This window comes from Rhinoderma darwinii, chromosome 1 (genome assembly GCF_050947455.1).
Source record: "Rhinoderma darwinii isolate aRhiDar2 chromosome 1, aRhiDar2.hap1, whole genome shotgun sequence".
In the NCBI taxonomy this organism is placed as follows: Eukaryota; Metazoa; Chordata; class Amphibia; order Anura; family Rhinodermatidae; genus Rhinoderma; species Rhinoderma darwinii.
Window position 1 is genome coordinate 604285382 of NC_134687.1, and position 27552 is coordinate 604312933.

Here is a 27552-nt window from a genome sequence, read left to right on the forward strand (position 1 = left end):
TTTTTAATTTTCTCAACAAATAAAGGAAAAAAAGAACCCCAACGCTTGTAAAGCAACTTCTCTGGAGTACGGCAATACCCCACACGTGGTCGTAAAATGCTGTTTGGGCACACGGCAGGGCTCAGAAGGGAAGGAGCGCCATTTGCTTTTGGTGTACAGATTTTGCTGCATTTGGTTTCTGGTCGCTATGTTGCATTTGCAAAGTCCATGTGGGACCAAAACAGTGGATCCCCCCCAGAAGTGACGCCATTTTGGAAACAACACCCTCAAGGTATTCACCTAGGGGTGTAGTGAGCATGTTAACCCCACAGGTGTTTTGCAGAAATTCGTGTGCACACGATGTGGGAGAATGAAAATGGGAATTTTTCCTTAGATATGCCAATATGTGGTGCCCGGCTTGTGCCACCATAACAAGACAGCTCTCAATTATTATGCGGTGTTTCCCTGTTTTAGAATCACCCTACATGTGGCCCTAATCTTTTGCCTGGACATTCGACAGGGCTCAGGAGTGAAAGAGTACCATGTAAAATTGAGGCCTAATTTGGCGACTTATAAAGTATTGGTTCACAATTGCAGAGGCTTTGATGTGAAATAATAAAAGAAACCCCTGAGAAGTGACCCCATTTTGGAAACTGCACCCCTCAAGGCATTTATTAAGAGGTGTAGTGAGCATTTTTACCCCACGTGTCTTTTCCATAAATGATTGCGCTGCGGAAGGTACAAATTAAATAGTTTCCCTAGATATGCCAATTCAGTGTCAAATGTCATGCCCAGCTTGTGCCACTTTTTTTTATATATACACCGTTCACCGTACGTTATAAACTACATGTTACCTTTATTCTGCGGGTCAGTACGATTCCGGCGATACCAAATTTATAGAACTTTTTTATAACTTTTTGCACAATAAAATTACTTTTGGAAAGAGAATGTATTTTTTCTGTCGCCAAGTTGTGAGAGCCATAACTTTTACATTTTTTCGTCGATGGAGCTGTGTGAGGGCTTGTTTTTTTTGCGAGACGAGGTATAGATTTTATCGGTACCATTTTTGGATACATGCGACTTTTTGATCACTTTTTATTTCAATTTTTGGAAGACAGTGACCAAAAAAACAGTAATTATGGCAGTGTTTTTGAGTTTTTTTTTTACGGCGTTCACTGTGCGGAATAAATAACATAATATTTTTATAGTTCAGGTCGTTACGATCGCTGCGATACCAAATATGTATGGCTTTATTATTTTTTTCAATAATAAATGACTTATAAGGGAAAAAGGGCGATTGTGTTTTGTGTTATTATTTGAAACTTTTATTGTATGTTTTCCAACTTTTATTTTTACTTTTTTTACACTTTTTTTTTACACTTTTCTTTAGTCCCACTAGGGGACTTGAATGTCCAACTATTTGTTTGATGTTCTAATACATTGCACTACCTATGTAGTGCAATGTATTGGAACTGTCAGTTGTTCACTGACAGCAAGCCGATTAGGCTCCGCCTCTGGGCGGGGCCTAATCAGCTTACGTAATGGCAGACAGGAGTCCATTGTTAGGGCTCCTGTTGCCATGGTAGCAGTCGCCAGCCTTGCCATCGCATGGCAAGGCTGCCGATTTTCTACAAACCTCTAGGATGCAGCGATCACAATGGATCGCTGCATCGAAGGGGTTAATGCCAGGAATCGGAGCTAGCTCCGGTTCCTGGCGATAGATCGGGGTGTCCGCTGTAACATACAGCGGACACCCACTGCTGATGACGCCGGCTCAGCTTCTGAGCCGGAAGCTGAGCCGGCGCCATCTTGCCGATGTTACCGGAAGCCTCCTGGGCCCCGCCGACGACGGGGCATAGGAGGATTCCGTTACAGGCTGATCGGGAGGTAAGCATTAGCCCTCCGATCGCCTTTGCAGCCACCGGCAACCCAGTGATCACGTTGCTGGGGTGCCGGTGGCTATAAACTCCTCACATGCTGCGATCTCTATTGAACGCAGCATGTGAGGGGTTAATCGGTCGGATCGGATGCTAGCTCCGGTCCTGGCCGATACCTTAGGGTGCCAGCTGTAACATACAGCTGTCACCCGGTGGTGATGTCGCTGGCTCAGCTCCTGAGCCAGCTTCATCTCCATGACGTATATTTACGTGAAAAGGCGGTAAGCCACCGATTTTAATGACGTATATATACGTGATCCGGCGGGAAGGGGTTAACCCCTTTAGGACGCAGCCTGTTTTGGCCTTGTGGACACAGATGATTTTTTCAAATCTGACATGTCACTTTATGTTGTAATAACTCCGGAATGCTTTTACCTATCCAAGCGATTCTGAGATTGTTTTCTCGTGACACATTGTACTTTATGTTAGTGAAAAAATTTGGTCGATAAATTCAATATTTGTGAAAAACGTCAAGTTTTAGCGAAAATTTGCATTTTTCTAAATTTAAATGTATTTGCTTGTAAAACAGATAGTAATACCACACAAAATAGTTACTAGTTAACATCCCCCATATGTCTACTTTATGTTTGCATCGGTTTTTTTTGCACGTCCTTTTTAATTCTCTAGGACGTTACAAGGCTTAGAACTTTAGCAGCAATTTCTCATATTTTCAAGAAAATTTTCAGGGACCTGTTCAGTTCTGAAGTGGCTTTGAGGGCCTTATATATTAGAAAGTCTCCATAAATCACCCCATTTTGAAAACTTCACCCCTCAAATTATTCAAAACCACATTCAAAAAGTATTTTAACCCTTTAGGCGTTTCACAGGAATTAAGGCAAAGTAGAGGTGAAATTTACAAATTGCATTTTTTTTTGTCAAAATTAATTTGTAATAAAAAAAAAATCTGTAACACAGAAGGTTTTACCCGAGAAACGCAACTCAATATTTATTGCCCAGATTCTGCAGATTTTAGAAATGTCCAACATGTGGCCCTAGTGTCCTAATGGACTGAAACACCGGCCTCAGAAGCAAAGGAGCACCTAGTGGATTTTGGGGCCTCCTTTTTTTAGGAATATATTTTAGGCACCTTGTCAGGTTTGAAGAGGTCTTGTGGTACCTAAACAGTCGAAACCCTCCAAAAGTGACCTCATTTTGGAAACTACACCCCTCAAGGCATTTTTCTAGGGGTATAGTTAGCATTTTGACTCCACAGTTTTTTTTTTGCAGAATTTAGTGGAATTAGTCTGTGAAGATGAAAATCACTTTTTTTTTTCTGTGGAAACATAGAATTTCTTCATTTTTACAAGGAATAAAGGAGAAAAAGCACCCCAACATTTGTAAAGCAATTTCTCCCGATTACGGCAATACCCCATATGTGGTAATAAATGTTTTTTTTATTAGAAATTAATTAACCCTTTCAGAGCTGATCCTTTTTTGCTATTTCATTTTCGTTTTTCACTCCCCGCCTTCCAAGATCCATAACTTTTTTTTTTTTCTGTCAATAGAGCGGTGTGAGGGCTTATTTTTTTGCGGGAAGAGTTGTAGTTTCTATTAACACCATTTAAAGTACCATAAAATGTGCTGAGAAACTGAAAAAAAATAATTTGCGGGCTGAAATTGGAAAAAACTGTGATTCCTTCATTGTTTTTGGGGTTTTGTTTTTAAGTCTTTGACCGTGCGGTAAAAACGACAACTTTAGTTTTATTCTGCGTCTCAATACGATTACGGTGACACCAAATTTATATAGGTTTTTTTTATATTTTACTACTTTTACAAAGAATAGACTATTTGTTAAAAAAAATTAATTGTTTTGTATCATCAAATTCTGATGATACTTTTTTTATTTTTTGGTCGATTGAGCGGTGAGGGCTTATTTTTGGTGAGACGAGCTGTAGCTTTTATTGGTACCATTTTATGGTACATACAACTTCTTGATCTTTTTATTACATCTTTTTTTTTAAAGCTAAGGTGACCAAAAAACAGCAATTTTGGCGCTTTAAATTATTTTTCTTACAGCGTTCACCGTGCGCAATAAATTATGTGTATAGTTTCTTTTACGTTTTGCAGGGTTTGCACAATAAAATTAGGTTTCTATCAAATTTACTTTCTGAGACACCATATTCTGAGCCGTAACTCTTAGGCTGGATTCACACGAGCATGGCGTTTTTGTGCGCAAAAACCACTTGACAGCTCCGTGTGTAATTCGTGTATGATGCGCGGCTGCGTGATTTTCGCGCAGCCGCCATCATAGAGATGAGGCTAGTCGACGTCAGTCACTGTCCAGGGTGCTGAAAGAGTTAACTGATCGGCAGTTAACTCTTTCAGCACCCTCGACATTGAATTCCGATCACAATATCGGGCAACCTGTTAAAAAAAACAAAAACGTTCGTACTTACCGAGAACTTCCCTCCCGGCCGTTGCCTTGGTGACGCGTCCTTGGAGACGCGCCTCTCTTGACATCCGGCCCCACCTCCCTGGATGACGCGGCAGTCCATGTGACCGCTGCAGCCTGTGCTTGGCCTGTGATTGGCCTGTGATTGGCTGGAGCTGTCACTTGGACTGAATTGTCATCCCGGGAGGTCAGACTGGAGGAAGAAGCCGGGAGTTATCGGTAAGTCAGAACTTCTTTTTTTTTTACACGTTCATGTATATTGGGATCGGAAGTCACTGTCCAGGGTGCTGAACGAGTTTAACTCTTTCAGCACCCTGGACAGTGACTATCTCCTGACGTCGCGTACCGGAATTTTTTTTGCCGGGTTCGGCCAAAATGAGTTCAGCCGAACCCGGTGAAGTTCAGTTCGGTTGTCCGGGTTCGCTCATCTCAAAGACACTCCGTTTGGATGTTTGTAAACAGAAAAGCACGTGGTGCTTTTCTGTTTACATTCATCCTTTTGACAGCTCTTGCGCGAATCACGCAGTTCGCACGGAAGTGCTTCCGTGCGGCATGCGTGGTTTTCACGCACCCATTGACTTCAATGGGTGCGTGATGCGCGAAAAACGCCGAAAGAACGGACATGTCGTGACTTTTTTTCAGCGGACTCACGCTGAGGAAAAATCACGGACATGTCAGCACGGCCCCATAGACACATATAGGTCCGTGCAACGCGCGTGCAAATCACGCGCGTTGCACGGACGTTTTTCCCGTTCGTCTGAATAAAGCCTAAGGGTATGTTCACACGGCTTATTTACGAACGTATTTCGGGCATTTTACGCCTCGATTTACGTCCAAAAATGCGGCTCGTTAGCGTCGGCAAACATCTGCCCATTCATTTGAATGGGTCTTATGATGTTCTGTTCCGGCGGTCATTTTTTTTACGCCCTGCTGTCAAAAGGCGGGGCGTAAATAGACGCCCGCATCAAAGAAGTGCCTGTCACTTCTTCAGACGTTAAATGGAGCCGTTTTCCATTGACTCCATGGAAAAACAGCTCCATTTACGTCCGTAATTGACGCAGCGAAAAAGCACCTCAACATGCCATGACGGCTGAAATTACGGAGCTGTTTTCTCATGAAAACAGCCCCGTAATTTCAGCCGTAACGGACGCTGCCGTGTGAACATACCTTTATTTTTTACTCAAAAATTTGTGGGTGGTCTTGTTTTTTGCGGTACGGGTTGTAGTTTTTATTGGTACTATTTTGGGGTAAATGCGACTTTTTGATCACTTTTTATTCTATATCTTGGGAGGGGTGGTGACAAAAAAATAGCGATGCTGACATAGTTTTCCGTTTATTTTGTTTGCGGCGTTCACCGTGCGGAAAAAATAACATTATAGTTTCATAGTTTGGGTCGTTACGAACACGGTGATACCAAATATGTGTACTTTTTTTAACGTTCATTTTTTTCCTATAATGACTTATTACATTTTTATTAACTTTTTTTACTTTTTACACTTTCTGTTTTTTTACCTGCAGCTCTGATCGCTGCTAGAATACATTACACTACCTAAGTACCTCACTCTGACACTAAGGGTATGTTCACACGGCGGGGGTCCGTAACGGCTGAAATTACGGGGATGTTTCAGCCTGAAAACATCCCCGTAATTTCAGCCGTACCGGCATGTGCAGGCGCTTGAACGCCGCGTCAATTACGGCCGTAATTAGCGCTGCTATTCATTGGAGTCAATGAATAACGGCTCCAAATATGGCCAAAGAAGTGACAGGTCACTTCTTCTACGCGGGCGTCTATTTACGCGCCGTCATTTGACAGCGGCGCGTAAATTACGCCTCGTGTGAACAGACAAACGTCTGCCCATTGCTTTCAATGGGCAGATGTTTGTCAGCGCTATTGAGGCGCTATTTTCAGACGTAATTCGGGGCAAAAACGCCCGAATTACGTCCGTAAATAGGCCGTGTGAACATACCCTAAGGCTGGGTTCACACAACCTATTTTCAGGCGTAAACGAGGCGTATTATGCCTCGATTTACACCTGAAAATAGGGCTCCAATACGTCAGCAAACATCTGCCCATTCATTTGAATGGGTTTCTCGACGTACTGTGCCGACGACCTGTCATTTTATGCGTCGCTGTCAAAAGACGACGCGTAAAATGACTGCCTCGTCAAAGAAGTGCAGGACACTTCTTTGGACGTAATTTGAGCCGTTTTTCATTGAATTCAATGAAGAACAGCTCAAGATTACGGGCGTCAATGACGCCTCGCAAAACGCGAGTACGAGCAATTACGTCTGAAATGACGGAGCTGTTTTCTCCTGAAAACCGCTCCGTAATTTCAGCCGTAATGGTCGTTATCGTGTGCACATACCCTAAGTCTACGAGGACCACATAGGCTTCCATACATGGCAGACCCGGAGGCCGTTCCCTGGCCTCCGGATGCAATCACAAGCATCAGCAACCCCCACGATTGCATGGGGGCTGCTGATGTGCTACAAACCCCCTAAATGTGGCGATCGCAATCGAGCACCACATTTAACGGGTTAATTGCCGAAATCAGCGGCGATGATCCACTGATCGGCAGCACTGAAGTGTCAGCTGTCGGGGACAGCTGATCTCCCAGTTCCCGATGCACACCTTGTCGCCGACAGTGTGCATCGGGAACGTCACAGTGACTTCCTGTCACTCTGACAGGAAGCCTATCAGGACCAGCCGGAGGTTTTTCCTGATGAGCTTCCGTATATGGCCATTGTTTGGCTTCCGTTTGCCATGCTATCGGCAAACCACGCAATTTCGGACCAGGGTCTGCCGATATGCTAGAAACCCCAAAAATTTAGGCGATTGCAACCGATCGCCGAATTTAAGGGGTTAATTCGCCAAAATCAGCGGCAAAGGACCGCTGGCCGGCAAGAGTGGAGTGTCAGCTGTCGGCGACAGCTGACCTCCTGGTTCCCGGTGTACACTGTCGCCGACAGTGTACACCGGAAACAACTCAGTAACTTCCCGCAACGACGTACAGTTACTTACTCGTGAGGGTAGGGGTTAAAAGGTGTTCTTCGCTTTGGACAATCCCTACTTCTTAGAAGGGTCCCTTGACAATAAGCCGATCACAAATTGTCTGCCTCCTATCACCTCCAGCGATAAACTGTAATTTTGGAGGAAATCTGTCAGTGAGTGTTTAATTTCCCTGCAGCGCCACCACAGGGGAAAATAAGCATTACACAGTGCCCATTCATATCAATGGGTTGTGTAGTGCAGGACAGGACAGGTTCTCCAGAGCAAGAGAAGCTCTTTGTAACGGCTCTTCACTCTGGCCAAGAGATGAGGATTTGGAACAGAGAACCCCCTCTATTAAAGAGGACACTTCTTCAAACATGTCTGTTTTAGTAAATACTTGTATTCCCCATAAAATGATAATTCTGGAACATATTTCTTAGAACTTTGCTTTGTACCATTCTTCTGTTATTCCTCATTGAAATTTATAAAAAGAATTACAACTGGGTGTTACCATTCCCTTTGTCAAAGGGGCGTGTCTCTACATATTCTCACTCTGCACTTATTGGACAGTGTGAGTCTGTGTAGGGACACACCTCCAACTGGTAACAACCGATTGTCAACGTATTCATACATTTCTAGGAGGAATAACAGGAACGGCATAACCTAGAATTCTAAGAAAAGATGCTGCTACATTGTTATTTTCCGCGGAATGCAATAATTTGGTAAAACAGCCATGTCAGGAGAGGTGACAGGTCATCTTTAACACAGAGTTTTCTAAAAGGGTGTATGAAAATGGGTTTTCTAACCCGGACAACCCCTTTAGGCTGTAAGTGGCACCCCACACAAAAAATAGGATATATTTCTGGATATTATATCCATGCCATGTGTGTATTTGTGTATAATGAATGACGTTGGTAAAGTTTGCTAGGGTCTAACCTGGTGAATCGGACCTCACAGATACTACACATGTATGGCTTCTCTCCCGTGTGCGTCCTCATGTGTCTTGGAAGTTTTCCGGCACCCATAATGACTTTATGACATATCGGACATTGCTGGGAAGCCTTTGGCTTTATTTTCCTGTCTTCTTCCAAAGGCCATGGTGGAAACATACCCAAGTGAGCAGCACTGAGAAAGCTAAGGTAGGCACTATAGTCCATTTCTGCCTTTATCTGCCCAAAGTGTTTGGAGGAATGGTCCAGGATCATGTCTTTGAAGAAATCAGTGGAAATGGGAAGGGTTGGTATCTCATCGTTTTCCTCCTCCTTAATTTTCCTATCTTTGATCACGAGATCTAGAGGTCCAATATCGATCTGCTGCTCTTGGAGCTGGGAAAGTGCTGCTAGATCTCCATTCCAAAGCTGCGGAAAGAAGCCAGGAACAAAATGAGAAATAGTTGGTCTTTTGTCTGATGTGTTATTTTTGGGATGAGAGTCTTCACTTAGCAAAGACTCAATTGAGAAGTCCTTTACAGCACTTTGGTGGCCAGAAGAATTATTAGTGGAGGAGTATTGGGTTGGTAAATCCTTCTGAGATCCACGGTAGGTTTCTTCTGGATGGTCTGATGAAGAAGGGCTTTGGTGGCAGCTGGTTTCCTGAATATCTATTTGGTTCTCCTGGTTCACAAAGTCTTTTGTGTCATCTTCATCCTCATCGTCATCTTCATCATCTTCTTCCTTCTCCTCCTCTTCCGCTTCCCCATCTCTTGGTGCCTCTAGGATTTCCAGACATACATTGATAATACACTGGATCTCCAACATCTCAGCCGCATTCAGGATATGTTTGACATTGGATGTGGTGATAGTGAGTGTTGATGTATAAGCAAATTCTAATATGGCAGAAAATGCTTCTGGTTTGACAAAGTCAATCTCATAAATATAAGGCTGGTCGACCAGTGATCCGGTGGTGAAAAGCTTCTTAAAATATTTGCTGCATGCTGCTAGAACAGATCTGTGCGTCCGATACTCTTGGTCCTGGATGATGAGGATGACATCACAGAGGAACCCGTCATGTCGCTGTTGATTGAGTCCACATAGGATGTCACTGCTGTGGTTAGGGAATGGAATACCGATCAGATCTTCATCACCACTTGCCATGTTCTCATGAGTGGTTCTAAAATAGAGAGAATTCAAAATTATTATAGAAGTATCAGAGGTGGCAAATAGAGAAACATCTGAGATAGTCCACTCAAAGTTCCTTATGGATTTACATCTCGAGATATGACTAGAGAACCCTAGTTCGTAAAATCAGAATGGATTAAATAAACTAGACGGGCAGGGATGTCAATTTTAGGGGATGCAGATGTAGCAGTCGCACACTATCCTGGGGGCTAAGGGAACCCAAAGGCTCCTCGGCCACATAAGAAGACACCAGTATTACAAATGGCACATGGTAAGTGGGGGACCTTCTTACAGATTATGCATTGGGACCCTGGAGCTTCAATTTACATCTCTATGGGAGCAATGACAATCAAGATAGACTCATTCCATTACAGAATTCCCATTCAAACTAATTTGAAGGAGACCTAGAACTTTGTGGGGATTCTTATGCTTTATAGGAGACTAAAATATACAGGGTGGGCCATTTATATGGATACACCTAAATAAAATGGGAATGGTTGGTGATATTAACTTCCTGTTTGTGGCACATTAGTATATGGGAGGGGGGAAACTTTTCAAGCTGGGTGTTGACCATGGCGGCCATTTTGAAGTCGGCCATTTTGTATCCAACTTTAGTTTTTTCAATGGGAAGAGGGTCATGTGACACATGTGCTAATGTGCCACAAACAGGAAGTTAATATCACCAACCATTCCCATTTTATTTAGGTGTGTCCATATAAATGGCCCACCCTGTATATAATTTGGAAAATATTCTGGCAATTACGATGTATTTACATACGATTTTGCCACTCTAAAAATCTTTACTATTATCAGGCCTCAGAAGGGTCAGGGCTTACATGTCCCAAAATAGGAGTGTCCCAAAATGGTCCTTTCTGGGCGATCTTAAGTAATTTGCAGTGGAGCATAAAATGTTTCATGAATGAGATCCAAATGCCAGGATGTATGCCATCAGCAGTAAGGTAACTAACTTCCAAGGGGAACGCCAACTCATTCTGCAGCACTATAGAGATTGTCCTTGCCCCCAAAGGGGCTCACAAATTTCCCTATTAAACATACACAGTAGGGTCAATTTCATAGGAAGCCAATAAAACTAACAGTATGTTTTTGGAGTGTGGGAGGAAACACGGGAACCTGGATGGAGCCCGTACATGAGGAGGTCATACAAACTCCATGCAGATGTTGCCCTTGGTTGGATTCAAACCCAGAACCCATGACCAGGCTTGCACATCTCTGTTTGCAGTGTGGACCCTAGCTCCGGACTTTTGAAACTGGCTTCTAGACCCAGCTATGATTTGTCTTGGAGGCTCTTTATTTGGGCTACAAGACAGACAGTGCAGCGAGGCTGGAACGCGATTTTGGTGTTGATGTTAGTCTGGCATCATGCAGATGTCCTTTCCCAATAGGACTTAAGCGTACCATGAGCTCATGTCTTAGGTAATCATTTACTTGGATGCAGATCCACCCACTCGAATGGATATTAAAATAATTTTCCAATTATAGTTAGTAATCTTTTGACTTTTTTCAATTAAAGAGGATTTCCACCTAAAACACGCATTTGTCCATATATTCATAAATTAGAAGTTAGAGAATTATTTAAAAAAAAATGGTAATTATGTTTGATTTGCTTACAGAAATATTGATATTTTTGTTTTGTTGCGGTGCCCATTTTTGCAAGAGTGACAACAAGAAGTGCAGAAATCACCTTTGCATTAGCTTCTCAGAAACTGTGGAGCCACTGTCCTTTTATCAGCATGTTTTATAAATAACAAAGTGACAATTTAGCAAGAATCTAATATAAAAGTGACAACAACTATAACTACACTGCCTGTCGTCCTTTATGCAAAAAGTGGCCACTGCAACGAAACAGAAAAATTCTCTCTCTGAATACAATCCCTAAAGGGGTTGTCCACCCACGGACAACTGATGACCTATTCACAGGATAGGTCATCAGTATATGATCGGTGGGGGTCCGACGCCCTTATCCCGCACCGATGGGCTGCCTCCAGGCAACGGATGCCCATGCCAAAAGCAGATCGCTCTGGTCACGGAATAGAGGTTGAGCTACAGCTTCTATTCAACCCCTTTAAAAGTAGGCAAGCGTTATTTAACAGGGTATTAATGTTTCAGCAATTTTCCTATAAACTAACTGATACAGTCCTATACACTGCAGACACCATTATCAGGGAGGGAATGGGCGCCTGGTTTAACACTGCTACATCCAAATTTTTCTTTTTAGCTGCTGAACCAGAAACCCCCTTTTTCTCATCTGTTTTTCATTCCTGATGTTATGTGATCGAGACACCTTTAAGTTGCATGGTGGAATTTACACGCTATGCTGGCTTCCTCTTTCTTCATGGAAGATCAATGCATACAATGGACCTTGTCATGATCTCCTTGTCATGATCTCTGCCCATCTCCCACCCCTACACACCCAGATAGCGACACCAATATGATTAGCGTGTGGGAGCAGGAAGCCTGGGGCCATGGGAAAAGGGATGTGTAAATATTACCCTCCAGCTGCTAGGGGGACTACCTACATCGAAGCCACTAAGAATGTTTCTTCAGGGACAGTTAACCCTATAGAGAATCATTTTCCCATCATGCAATGCTGTACAGCTGTATTACAGTAGAACTTCACTGCTACTTGTGCCATTTAATGCTGTGCTAAGATGGGATAGGAAACAAGTTGCATAGAAAAGCAGAGTATACTAGTTCATAGACACAACTTTTAGGATCAAATGTCATGAGTTTCCATTTTATTATGTAGGAATTTGATTCGCTGTACCCAGAAAACTCTGATCTTAGAACATGATCATATCAAATGGTAAAATGTGGCAGTAACTTTCTATATTGGGGCATTCACTTATATTTTGTATGTTGAAGAGGATCTGTCAGATCTCCTGTGTGGTGTAGTATAGAGGATCTGTCTGCTCTCCTGTGTGGTGTAGTATAAAGGAGCTGTCATCTCTCCTGTCTGGTGTAGTATAGAGGATCTGTCAGCTCTCCTGTGGGTGTAGTATAGAGGATCAGTCAGCTCTCCTGTGTGGTGTAGTATAGAGGATCTGTCAGCTCTCCTGTGTGGTGTAGTATAGAGGAGCTGTCAGCTCTCCTGTGTGGTGTGGTGTAGTATAGAGGATCTGTCAGCTCCCCTGTGTGGTGTAGTATAGAGGATCTGTCCGCTCCCCTGTGTGGTGTAGTATAGAGGATCTGTCAGCTCTCCAGTTTGGTGTAGTATAAAGGATCTGTCAGCTCCCCTGTGTGGTGTAGTATAGAGGATCTGTCAGATCTCCGGTGTCGTGTAGTATAGAGGACCTCTTAGCTCCCCTATGTGGTGTAGTATACAGGATCTGTCAGCTCTCCTGTGTGGTATAGTATAGCGGATCAGCCAGCTCTCCTGTGTGGTGTAGTAAAGGAGCTGTCAGTTCTCCAATTTGGTGTAGTATAGAGGATCTGTCAGCTCTCCTGTGTGGTGTAGTGTAGAGGATCTGTCAGCTCTCCTGTGTGGAGCAGTAAAGGAGACCTGACCTGTCCCTTTTACTACACCACACATGACCGCTGACAGGTCCTCTTTACTGCACCACACAAGAGAGCAGACAGATGATCTATACTACATCACACAGGAGAGCTGAGAGATCCTCTATACTACACCACACAGGAGAGCAGACAGATGATCTATACTACATCACACAGGAGAGCTGACAGATCCTGTATACTACACCACACAGGAGAAACTAAAGTAGACCTGTCAGCTCTCCTGTGTGGTGTGTAGTATAGAGGATCTGTCTGCTCTCCTGTGTGGTGTAGTATAGAGGAGCGGTCATCTCTCCTGTCTGGTGTAGTATAGAGGATCTGTCAACTCTCCTGTGTGGCGTAGTATAGAGGATCTGTCAGCTCTCCTGTGTGGTGTAGTATAGAGGATATGTCCGCTCCCCTGTGTGGTGTAGTATAGAGGATCTGTCAGCTCTCCGGTTTGGTGTAGTATAGAGGATCTGTCAGCTCTCCTGTGTGGTGTAGTATAGAAGACCTGCCAGCTCTCCTGTGTGGTGTAGTATAGAGGATCTGTCAGCTCTCCTGTGTGGTGTAGTATAGAGGATCTGTCAGCTCTCCTGTGTGGTGTAGTATAGAGGATCTGTCAGCTCTCCTGTGTGGTGTAGTATAGCGGATCTGTCATCACTCCTGTGTGATGTAGTATACAGGATCTGTCAGCTCTCCTTTGTGGTGTGGTATACAGGATCTGTCAGCTGTCCTGTGTGATGTAGTATAGAGGATCAGCCAGCTCTCCTGTGTGGTGTAGTAAAGAGGAGCTGTCAGTTCTCCTATTTGGTGTAGTATAGAGGATCTGTCAGCTCTCCTGTGTGGTGTAGTGTAGAGGATCTCTCAGCTCTCCTGTGTGGTGTAGTATAGAGGAGCTGTCATCTCTCCTATCTGGTGTAGTATAGAGGAGCTGTCAGCTCTCCTGTGTGATGTAGTATAGTGGATCTGTCAGCTCTCCTGTTTGGTGCAGTAAAGAGGACCTGTCAGCGGTCATGTGTGGTGTAGTAAAAGGGACAGGTCAGGTCTCCTTTACTGCTCCACACAGGAGAGCTGAGAGATCCTCTATACTACACCACACAGAAGAGTTGACAGCTCCTCTATACACAACACACAGGAGAGCTGACAGCTCCTCTATACTATACCACACAGGAGAGCTGAGAGATCCTCTATACTACACCACACAGGAGAGATGACAGATGATCTATACTACACCACACAGGAGAGCTGACAGATCCTCTATACTACACCACACAGAAGAGTTGACAGCTCCTATATACACAACACACAGGAGAGCTGACAGCTCCTCTATACTATACCACACAGGAGAGCTGAGAGATCCTCTATACTACACCACACAGGAGAGATGACAGTTCCTCTAAACTACACCACACAGGAGAGCTGACAGATCCTCTATACTATACCACACAGAAGAGTTGACAGCTCCTCTATACACAACACACAGGAGAGCTGACAGCTCCTCTATACTACACCACACAGGAGAGCAGACAGATGATCTATACTACATCACACAGGAGAAACTAAAGTAGACCTGTCAGCTCTCCTGTATGGTGCAGTAAAGAGGACCTGTCAGCGGTCATGTGTGGTGTTGTAAAAGGGACAGGTCAGGTCTCCTTTACTGCACCAGACAGGAGAGCTGAGAGGTACTCTTTACTGCACCACATAGGAGAGCTGACAGGTCGACTTTATTACATTACAGAGAGGACATGTCAGCTATGTGGTGTAGTATAGAGCATCAGTCAGTGCTCCTGTGTGGTTGTCCCGTAAGTAGGACCTGTCAGCTCTCCTGACATGTCTGTTTTAGGAACTACTTGTATTCCCCATAAAATAATAATTCTTGAACATCTTTTCTTAAAATTCTGGTCTGTGCGGGTCCTCTGTTATTCGTCCTGAAAATGTATGAATACATTGACAACCGGGTGTTCTCATTCCCCATGTTAACCAAGTGCACGTCACTACAGTCTGACACTGTTTAATCAGAATGGACTGTGTAGGGATACACCCTATAGACAAGGGGAATGTTAACGTCTAGTGTGGCCAGCCATTGATTCTGCCCTTTTTTTTTTTTTACACCAAATCTCTGCTCTGGTTAACAGAAGGGGATACCATGTGAGGATCCCCCTTCTATGACCACTATATGTCCAAATAGGACATATGGACAGGAATTTTTCCGTTGGGCCAAGCCCTTCATCGGTGTGAAGCAGAATGCCGCACTACTATAGCAACAGCAAAACTGCATGTTAAATACACAATTTTATCATGAATTTACAGAGCTTTTCATTCTAGGAAATATATCAAGGTATTTTACTCTTCATTCTTGGCTTGGAAAAAACAGGATCATCTCATATCTAGTAGCGGAATAAGTTCTGATTCTGCAGTCATGTCATCTCATTAACCCCGTAATGTAAACTCCGTCACATGGACAGAGTGACTCAGTGATGGACTGATTTTTAGTATCCAGGCCCCTACATGTCATGACTCAGTCCACTGGGATTGTGACGCCTTATTATTAATAATATTGTTTTCCATGTGTTAATATACAAAGGCGTTTCAACCATAATGTGTTGACCGCTATACAGACCATGAACCCAGGGGGCTCGGACCCTGCAATGTCAATGTATTACTGCAGGAGAGTTACATTGAAATCTTCCCTACTACACCATACGAAGATGGCATTTGGATCTTTAGAATTTGTATCCATCATTGAACACAATTTTATAGTTTATATGCAGCTCAGGAGTATAATGCAGACTGTAACACATCATCAATACAAGGAATACAGTTTAGTTACAAAGGTACTTCTCCATGGGTCCTAAGCAAGTACGTTACAGCTTTAATATATGATTTTCTTTCTTTTTTCAGAGAAAAAAATTGTGAACATCTAAATTTTACACATCACATATTGGTCCACATGTATCTCAAGTAGGGTCATTTTAGCCAACGTCTAAGTTAATGTATTGACATAGGTTGTGCATGTACCCTATTGGATAAATCATACACCATCATACATCACTGCCATTAACTTTCACACTGGCTGAAATGATGCCAATTTTTCTACATCAGGGTCTGTGTGGGGTAGACACGCAACTTTTTATGGATTTACACATTGCTGTGCATGGTGCAAAAGGTTAATAAATGCACACAGCAGGTGAGAGGCTATTTTGAAGTAAAATGTTCCAAAATAAAAACAGTCACATTTATTGAAACATGTGGGCCACAAACTTTATTTTGGCTGTGCTGTAAAAATAAAAAAATAAACTTTAGCCTTTTTGAATTTTACCTGTTTTTATAAAAGCTGGGTGCCAACTATCATGTCTGCCATTGCAGCTTCTACAGGAGTGGCCACCCAGCTTTCCCAGAGTACGGAACAGTGCCAGCCTTAGGTAGGTTGGTGCCCTGTGCAGTACATTCTATTGACGCCCCCTCCCCCTATGATGTACTATATAATGCCCAAATAACAATCTTACAGTGCCAAAATACCATTTCCATGTCGCACCCAAAGACCAGGGCCTAAATAACACCGTTCAATTAAACTTGGGAATGTAGATGCAGCCTATGCAGCTGCCTCTCCTTTAGTTTAAGCCAGTGGCGCCCCCTTCAGTAATTACAGGTAATGCGCCCATGTGAACTTAAATGGCATAAGTCTGCCCTGGTATGCAGTGATACATTCCACGCTCTCCTGAGTTGTCTGCCCCTCACCCAATTTCTATTTTTGCTTTTTTGTCACATTTAAATGTTTTAGATCATTCAACTAATATTGATATAAGATAAAGACAACACGAGTAACTACAAAATGCAGCTTATAATGATCATTCCATTTATTGAGGATATAAAATGTTAAAAAAGTAATTGCCCCTAAACCTAATAACTGGTTGTGCCCCCCTTGGCAGTAACAACTGCAGTCAAACTATTGTGATAACTTGCGCTGAGTGTTTTACATCGCTGTGGAGGAATTTTATCGCACTCTTGTTTGCAGAATTGTTATAACTCGGATACATCGAAGGGTTTTTTATATGAACTGCCCGGTTAAGGTCTTGCCGCAGCATCTCAATGGGATTCAAGTCAGGACTCTGACTCTGCTACTCCAAAACCTTCATTTGGTTTCTTTTAGAGGTGAACCTGCTTGTGTTCTTTGGGTCATTGTCCCTGCTGCAAAACCCAACTGCGCTTCAGCTTTAGGTCATGATTTTCTTTCAAGATTTTCTGATAGATAGCAGAATTCATGGTTTTATCAATTGTGACAAATCGTCCAGGTCTTGCAGAAGCAAAGCAGCCCCAGACCATCACACTGCTACCACCACCACCACCACCACCACCACCATGTTAGACCATCACACTATTATCACCACCACCATGTCAGACCATCACACTACTATCACCACCACCATGTCAGACCATCACACTATTATCACCACCACCATGTCAGACCATCACACTACTATCACCACCATGTCAGACCATCACACTACTATCACCACCAAAACCATGTCAGACCATCACACTACTATCAACACCACAACCATGTCAGACCATCACACTGCTATCACCACCACAACCATGTCAGACCATCACACTGCTATCACCACCACCACCACCACGTCTGACCATCACACTACTATCAACACCGCCATGTCTGACCATTACACTACTATCACCACCACCATGTCAGACCATCACACTACTATCACCACCACCATGTCAGATCATCACACTACTATCACCACCATGTTAGACCATCACACAACTATCACCACCACCACCATGTCATACCATCACACTACTACCCCCACCACGTCAGACCATCACGCTGCTACTACCACCACGTCAGACCATCACGCTGCTACTACCACCACGTCAGACCATCACGCTGCTGCTACCACCACGTCAGACCATCACGCTGCTACTACCACCACGTCAGACCATCACGCTGCTACTACCACCACGTCAGACCATCACGCTGCTACTACCACCACGTCAGACCATCACGCTGCTACTACCACCACGTCAGACCATCACGCTGCTACTACCACCACGTCACACCATCACACTACCACCACCACGTCAGACCAGCACACTACTACCACCACCACCACCACCACGTCAGACCATCACGCTACTTACTACCACCACGTCAGACCATCACGCTACTATCACCACAACCATGTCAGACCATCACGCTACTACCACCACCACTACGCCAGACCACCACGCTACTACCACCACCATCACGTCAGACCATCACACTACTACCACCACCAGGTCAGACCATTACACTACTACCACCAACAGGACAGACCATCACACTACTACCACCACCAGCTCAGACCATCACACTACTACAACCACCACATCAGGCCATCACACTACTACTACTACTACCACCACCACCATGTCAGACCATCACACTACTACCACCACCACCACGTCAGAGCATCAAACTACTACCCCCACCACGTCAGACCATCACGCTACTACCACCACGTCAGACCATCACACTACCACCACGTCAGACCATCACGCTACTACCATCACATCAGACCATCACGCTACTACCATCACATCAGACCATCACACTACTACCACCACCAGCTCAGACCATCACACTACTACAACCACCACCACATCAGGCCATCACACTACTACTACCACCACCACCACCACGTCAGACCATCACACTACTACCCCCACCACGTCAGACCATCACGCTGCTATCACTACCACCATGTCAGACCATCACACTACTATCACCACCACCATGTCAGACCATCATACTACACCGCGTTCCAAATTATTATGCAAATGTTATTTTTCGCTGATTTTCCTAAATAGTCGATGCAAATGACAGTCAGTATAATCTTCATGCCATCAACCGTTGGAGTATAATGTGAATTTTATTGAACAAATCTCATAACAGGTTTTTTTTAGAAGTAAAAAACTCAAAATGCACGGTTTCAAATTATTATGCACAACAGAGATCAAAACATTTTAACTCCTTAACGCCGAAGGACGGATATATCCGTCCTCAGCAGCTGCTAGTTCGCGCAGGAGGAGGGATATATCCGTCCTGTGATCGTGCGGGTACTGACAGCGTACCCATGCGATCAGCGGCAGGAGCACGGCTGTTATACACAGCCTGGCTCCTGCTGCAACTGCCGGAATCGAAGCGCGCTCCGATTCCGGCAGTTTAACCCATTAAATGCCGCTGTCAATAGTGACAGCGGCATTTAATGTGTTTGACAGAGGGAGGGAGCTCCCTCTGTCACCCGATCGGCGCCCCCGCAAACAAATTGCGGGTCGCCGTCGGGTTTCCATGACAGCCGGGGGTCTAACAAAGACCCCCAGGTCTGTCTTCAGCATCTGCCTGTTAGGCGATGCCAGAGGCATGACCTAATAGGTTGCCTGTCAGTTTTACACTGACAGGCAATAATGCTTTGGTATACAAAGTATACCAAAGCATTATATATGCGATCAACAGATCGCATAGTGAAGTGTCCTGATGGGACTTAAAAAAAAAATGTCAATCAGTTAAATAAAGTTTGTGAAAAAAAAAATTACAAAAATTACAGTCAAAGTCAAATAAAACTACTTTTTTGGCACAAAAAGTGGTTTTATTTAGTAAAACTGTCAAAACAAATAACACATACACATATATGGTATCCCCGCGATCGTAACAACTTGACCAATAAAATGATCACATTAATTAAACCGCCGGATGAACGGCGTCCAAAGAAAACGCAAAAAACAAAGGCAAAATTCTCTCTTTTCTCCCATTCCCCCCATAAAAAATAAAATAAAAGTTAATCTATAAGTCCTATGTACCCCAAAATAGTACTAATGAAAACGACACATTGTCCCGCAAAAATCAAGCCCACATACGGCCACGTCAACGGAAAAATAAAAACGTTACGGCTCTTGGAACCCGGCGATGCAAAAACAAGTAATTTTTTTCTAAAAGGGTTTTTATTGTGCAAACGTAGGAAAACATATAAAAACCTTTACATATTTGGTATCCCCGTAATCGTGCCGACCCATAGAATAAAGTTAACATGTTATTTACGCTGCATAGTAAACGGCGTAAATTTATAACGTGAAAATTAATGCTGGAATAGCTGCTTATTTTCAATTCTCTCCTAAAATAAAGTTAATAAAAGTTAATCAATATATTATAAGCATCTAAAAATGGTACAATTACAAAATACAACTCGTCCCGCAAAAAACAAGCCCTTATACGGCTATGTCGACGGAATAAAAAAAAAAAGTTACGACTCTTGGAATGCGACCGTGAAAAAACAAAAAATAATCCTTGGTCATTAACGTGCAAAATGGCCCGGTCATTAAGGGGTTAAAGGTTGTAAAGAGAACTAAAATGGTAATTTGTTGAATTTGCAGCATCAGGAGGTCATATTTACAGAAATCAAAAGCGGTTTCAATAAAAAAAAAAAACTTAGCAGGCCAAGTTACATGTTAACATAGGACCCCTTCTTTGATATCACCTTCACAATTCTTGCATCCATTGAATTTGTGAGTATTTGGTCAGTTTCTGCTTGAATATCTTTGCAGGATGTCAGAATAGCCTCCCAGAGCTTCTGTTTTGATGTGAACTGCCTCCCACCCTCATAGATATTTTGCTCGAGGTTGCTCCAAAGGTTCTCAATAGGGTTGAGGTCAGGGGAACATGGGGGCCACACCATGAGTTTCTCTCCTTTTATGCCCATAGCAGCCAATGACACAGAGGTATTCTTTGCAGCATGAGATGGTGCATTGTCATGCATGAAGATAATTTTGCTACGGAAGGCACGGTTCTTCTTTTTGTACCACGGAAGAAAGTGGTCAGTCATAAACTCTACGTACTTTGCAGAGGTCATTTTCACACCGTCATGGACCCTAAAGGGGCCTACCAGCTCTCTCCCCATGATTCCAGCCCAAAACATGACTCCGCCACCTCTTTGCTGACGTCGCAGCCTTGTTGGGACATGGTGGCCATTCACCAACCATCCACTACTCCATCCATCTGGACCATCCAGGGTTGCACGGCACTCATCAGTAAACAACACGGTTTGAAAATTAGTCTTCATGTATTTCTGAGCCCACTGCAACCGTTTCTGCTTGTGAGCATTGTTTAGGGGTGGCCGAATAATAGCTTTATGCACACTTGCAAACCTCTGGAGGATCCTACACCTTGAGGTTTGTGGGACTCCAGAGACACCAGCGGCTTCAAATACCTGTTTGCTGCTTTGCAATGGCATTTTAGCAGCTGCTCTCCTAATCCTATTAATTTGTCTGCAGAAACCTTCCTCATTATGCATTTATCTGAACGAACCAGTATGTGCTCTGAATCAGCCACAAATCTTTTCACACTACGATGATGACCCCTAAGTTTTCTTGAAATATCCAATGTTTTCATACCTTGTCCAAGGTATTGCACTATTTCACGCTTTTCGGCAGCAGAGAGATCCTTTTTCTTTCCCATATTGCTTGAAACCTGTGGCCTGCTTAAAGAGGCTCTGTCACCAGATTGTAAGTGCCCTATCTCCTACATAATGTGATTGGCGCTGGAATGTAGATAACAGCAGTGGTTTTTATTTTGAAAAACGATCATTTTTGAGCAAGTTATGAGCAATTTTAGATTTAGTTTCTTAATGCCCAACTGGGCGTGTTTTTACTTTTGACCAAGTGGGTGTTGTAAAGACGTGTATGAGGCTGACCAATCAGTGACCAATCAGCGTTATACACTTCTCATCTAGATATTGTGTCGCAAATGCGAGACGGGTCTTTGTGTTCTTTTTGGTCAGCAGTGATTTACGCCTTTCATCTCTCTCATGGATGCCATTTTTGCCCAGTGTCTTTCTTATTGTGGAATTGTGTACATTGATCTTAACATAGGCAAGTGAGGCCTGCAGTTCTTTATATGTTTATCTGGGCTCTTGTGTGACCTCCTGGATGAGTCATCGATGCACTCTTGGTAAATTTTGGTAGGTCGGCCACTTCTGGGAAGGTTCACCAGTGTTCCAAGTTATCTCCATTTGTGGATGATGGCTCTCATTGTGGTATGAGACTGGTGGATTTCAATGATTTTGTATGGCATCTGTTATTGAAGCTCTTTTGGACGTGGCATCATGTGATGCTTTTTGAGACCTTCTCGCCACTTCACATTGCCAGACAGGTTCTATTTAAGTGATGTTTAGATTAAACACGTCTGGCAGTAATCTGGTCTGGGTGCGGCTAGTGAAATTGAACCCAATTGTCAATTGAATTTGTTTAACTGGTTGATTTAGTAGCTATGGGGGAAATTCATTTTTCACATAGGGCCAAACAGCATTTTTTTCTTCAACAAATTAAATCATCATTTAAAAACAACATTTTATGTTTACTTAAGTTCTCTGAGTCTAATATTAGAAGTATTTTGATCTGAAACATTCAAGTGTGACAAATATGTAAAAATAGAAAAAATTGGGGAGAAGCAAAAACTTTCACAGCACTGTATATGGTGGGCATAGTGGTTGTCACCCAGCTTTGCTAGAAGCATGGTAAGAGTTTTTTCAGTCGAAAGCCTTAGGGTCCGTTCACACGTTGCGTAAATACTGCAGATTTTCCGCAACGGAATTCATTGCAGAAAATTCACAGCATAATAACACAGCATACAGTGGCAGCAAAGTGGATGAAATAGAATAAATCTCATCCACACGCTGCATAAATGCTGAGCGGAAAAACGCTCAAATTTACATGCGGTGCAGAATTTTATTCTACAACAGGTCAATTGTATTTGCGTAAACGCTGCTTATTTGATGCAGCTTTTCCCCATTGAATTCAATGGGAAGTTAAAAGCCGCAACACATAGCAGTTGTTGCTGTTTTTGTGGCGGAAATCGCAGCGATTCCGCCGCAAAAAAAACCCAACTCAGAAAAATTTAAAATATTATACTTCTCCAGAAGTCTGTTTCTTCCTTCAGGTCGGCCTCCTGGGATGACTCTTCATCCCATGTGACCGCCGCTGCAGCCAATCACAGGCTGTAGCGGTGGTCACGTGGGATAAAACCTCATCCCAGGAGGCCGGCCTGGATAACGTCAGAGGGCCGGACTTCTGCGATGATGTTTTATCCCTTGTGACAAACGCTGCAGCCAACCATAGGCTGCAGCGGTCTCCTGGGATGAAACGTCATGCTAGGAGGCCAGTTAATGCTGCAGGTTTCCGCAGCGGACATTCCGGGCGAAAAACTGCACCACAGTGGTTTTTCACCAAGAATTCCCTGCGGCCACCAGGGCGGATACACAGTGTAACTTTATGCAGCATATCCGCCCCGTGTGAACTCAGCGTTAGACTGGAGCAGAGGATAGAGCTTATTAAATGCAGACCCAGTGGCACCCCCTAGATGCAGGGAGGTTGCAGCGCCCTGAGCACTTATACAGGTCGCACACCCCTAAGGGTATGTTCACACGGCCTATTTACGGACGTATTTCGGGCGTTTTTGCCCCGAATTACGTCCGAAAATAGCGCCTCAATAGCGCTGACAAACATCTGCCCATTGAAAGCAATGGGCAGACGTTTGTCTGTTCACACGAGGCGTAATTTACGCACCGCTGTCAAATGACGGCGCGTAAATAGACGCCCGCGTTAAAGAAGTGACCTGTCACTTCTTTGGCCGTAATTGGAGCCGTTATTCATTGACTTCAATGAATAGCAGCGCCAATTACGTCCGTAATGGACGCGGCGCTCAAGCGCCTGCACATGCCGTTACGGCTGAAATTACGGGGATGTTTTCAGGCTGAAACATCCCCGTAATTTCAGCCGTTACGGACGCCCTCGTGTGAACATACCCTAAGGCCGGCCCTGTGCTGCAGCAGGAAGCTGATGGCTCCATGCTTGAGCATTGGATTTACCTGCATCTCTGTCCTGAGGCTGCAGGTACAATTGAAAGTGGGAACAGCCCAGCCCGCCTCCGGGCTAACTACGCCTCTGCATGTGGCAAATTTCTCCAATATGAATTTGGCTGCAGCGAATAGACTACAAAAGCCACATGTGATATATTCCAATTTTTATGCCAACTTGCGGCAGATTTCACCTTTTGCAATGCAACAAATCCACATGTAACACTTCGCTATGGCCATAACCATCGGGGAAAAATACTCCACGTGTGAATCCAGCTTTTATTTACTGAGGATTCGTTTGTTTTTATGGGGTTAGGTTCCCTCGAGCAGCAGAATGGAGGATAATTCTTGAGCATAGGAAATATTATGGATCCCTGGGAACACTGTCGTTAAGATCAGTGGCCCTTACATTGTCCCGGTCTTCGATTTTTTTTCATGTAGTATAGGAAGAAGACATTCACAGATCAATATTTAATTGAGAAATAGAAGAGGATCCTGTTTATTCAGTTTATACAGAACACATTAATTGGCGACGTGCCGTGCCTGGAGCCATTGTCCTGGTTAACCTTGATATATTGTAGATCAATACAGCAATAAAAATATAACCATCTCTCCTGGAATACTAGAAAAGTGCTCAAAGAAAGGAATTGTTTTCTTAATCTTAGGCCGTGTCAGGCTCTGGGGAGACATTCGTTCTTACTCCCAGACACATGATATCCGAGCTCATCACACTCCCACAGCGAAACGAAAATATTTATCCAATCAGTGACTATTATGCGTCTTATAATGGAATCGATTCATTGTATCTGATGAGTTACCCTTAAAGAAGATCATTGTATAATAAAAAGTTCTGCAACTTTCTAATATACTTTGTTTCACTGTTTCACTATTTTCAAGATCTCTGCTTGCTTTTGACAAATTCAGATGCTGAAATCTGTACTTTTCTTTCAGGGTTGGTAACAATGTATCAGTGTGGACTTAGCACAGCAGCAGCACAAATCTCCCTTCTGTCCTGGACTCCAGGCTGATCATCCCTTACCTACACGGATGCATTGCATCAAGCCTGCTGTGTGAGCAGCAAAGGTTTTAAAGGGTAACGAAGCTTTTAAAAAACTTTTGAAATGTCATAGTGATATGGGTCCAAGCACTGAGACCCACACCAATCGCTAAAACGAAGCAGCAGAAGCGCTCGGCTTAGCACTATGGCGCTTAGTTTTTGATTGACTTTCCTCGGAAAGCTGAGGAACCGGTGCACAGGCTCATAGATTTTCTATTAAGCCCGTACACCTTCTCAGGGGAAAGCCGATCAGAGACAAAGCGGCACATTTCTCACTCGAGCACTACTGCCACTTTGTTTTAGCGATCAGTGGGGGTCTCAATGCTCGGACCCCCACTGATCAAAACTTCTGACATGTCACTATGACATTTCTAAAATTTAGTTACACTTTAAGCCTCTGGCTGTAAACACTTGTGTCACCATTCACTGCCATCAAACATGGATCATGAAAATGGTGAGGAATTAAACAAAATATATTTAGAAAGTTGCAGGACTCTTCTTTATACCCGGATTTATCTTTATTTACTGGACAAACCTCTTGAAATATGGAGGACCCAGCATAGCCATGCATTACATGGACAGCCCATTGATTTCAATGAGAACTGTGTAATACTTAATTTCTCCTGTGGAGGCACTGCAGTGATACTAAACACTCTCTGCTGGATTTCCCTATAGTTTGTAGTTGATCCCTGGGGGTCCCTGTTTATTGTTGGGGGAACCCTACTAACAAAAAAAAATTGCCCAAAGTGGACCACCCCTTTATTAAAAAGTTACAATGGGAAATTTGTTCTTTTTTTGTTTTCTTTTACATTGTATCAATGTGTTATAAACTGTGCATCTGTCTGAGATATGTCCACATTTTCTCTTCAGTTTTATTTTGTGTTTCTTTGAAAAGTAACTCTATTTTTATGTTTTTTTTCTTTTATTCCATATTCTTGAAGCATCCACTATGAAATCATTTTTTTTGTTGGGGAGAGGGGGATGTTTATTGCTGTCTGCTCTGTCTTCACTAGAGGGCAAATCAAGTACAACAGTAAAGATATTAAATGCCAAACACTGCCAAGAAGAGGAGGAGGTGGTAAGACTGAGACAGGCAGAGGCAAGCGGAACTTGGGGGCATCAATTAACCCATACTCTGCCATAACAGAACACGTTTACCTCTATAGGACATTACGAAAAACATCTTCTGTGGAGCTACAAGTCTCAGCATCAATAATAGCGGAGGCTGAGAGACAATGACAGGAAATCTGGGAAAAGTTAAGATTTTTTTGCCAACATATAATTAACCCTTTGCTTGGACCTTCATTATGCCTTTAAATGAAGTGGTCCCAACACCCTAGGATGTTCCCCTTTAAGAGCCCCAGCTGCTATAACATTGGAATTCTCAGTAGGCTTGTATGACATGCTGGGACTTCTAGTACCACCGCATTATAGCTTGAATAGATCTATCAAAAGACCTTCCTACATATTAACTTTATATATATCCAATGGAGCCAAGAATATATCAAATCATTCATTAGATATATTCAGTCCAGAATACCATAGTCCCTCTATTACAGATAGACGCCAAATGGACAGCTATAGTGGGTACATGGGTTATAGGGGGCTGGGGGGAAAGCCCACTCTGTCACATAAAAAGAAAGAAATAAAAATATGCTAATTGGGCAGTTATTGACCTCCGGACCCTATATTTTGATCAGTATTTTTAAGCCAAAACTAGGAGTGGATCCATAACAAAGACGTACAAATCGTTTCATTATACTTTTATTTTGTTTATTTTTTTACCTGGTTTTGGCTTACAAATACTAATACAATATACTGCTATATCTATATAGAGGAAAATGGTTGCTGGACCGCTGCTGCTCATCCGAGGAGAGAAAATAAAAGAAGTGAGGACAAAAAGACAACACGACGCCCGTTAGATGCTGCTGAGGATAGGTTCTGCCAACAACATTTTTTTTTCCCCTCTACAACAGATCAAAATATAAAAAACAAAGATGAAGAAAGTGAAAAACACTTCAAGAAATGTTTACACTTAAAGCAACCCTCCAGTCTCAGGACAAAATTATAAATGTGACGGGGTATATGGAATAATATTACCTGGTGCCCTCTGGTTGCCCCCTATGCCGTGGATCATCAGTTTTAGGGCCCCCTCTGTTTTCTCAAAAAAAAGCCACAGCCCTTCTCAGACTGAGTCTAAGACACTCCCTCTGTTCAAGAATTGAACGGAACTACTCACGAGAGCAGCTCTGGCCAATCCGAGACCAGTGGGAGTGTCTCAGACTCGTGGTCTAAGAAGCGCTGCGGCCATATTGGAACAGCACAGTGGGGACCCTAAAATGGCAAATCACGACAGAAGGGACACAACAGGAGGGCATCAGACAGGATACAGGCAGGGGATGTGATAAAATAACAATATAAGTAATATTCAGCTGGCAAATCCCCCATCGCTCCAGCATGGTCTCCGATGAGCTTTTGCAAGAAGTGATGATGTATCGTTCCAACCATGTGACCGCTGCAGCCAATCACTGGCTTCAGTGGTGATGCTGGCGAGAATGGCACTTCATTGCCGAGGCCAGTGATTACCTGCAGAGGTCACGTGGATGGACTAAAATATTATCAGAACAGGACAAGTAAACAGACCGGCGGAGAACACTGGAG

At 43.4% G+C, this 27552-nt stretch overlaps 1 protein-coding gene across 3 annotated transcripts in view; it reads right to left on the bottom strand.

Annotated features, from left to right (window-relative positions):
* ZBTB7C (zinc finger and BTB domain containing 7C) overlaps window positions 1-27552 on the bottom strand; it is a 271241-nt gene that overhangs the window by 17266 nt on the left and 226423 nt on the right. For all 3 annotated transcript variants that reach the window (XM_075854959.1, XM_075854958.1, XM_075854960.1), the window contains one exon: window positions 8237-9409. In XM_075854959.1, the coding sequence (XP_075711074.1) occupies window positions 8237-9393 (1157 nt within the window). In that variant the 5' untranslated portion in view covers window positions 9394-9409. The remainder of the gene's footprint in view (window positions 1-8236; window positions 9410-27552) is intronic.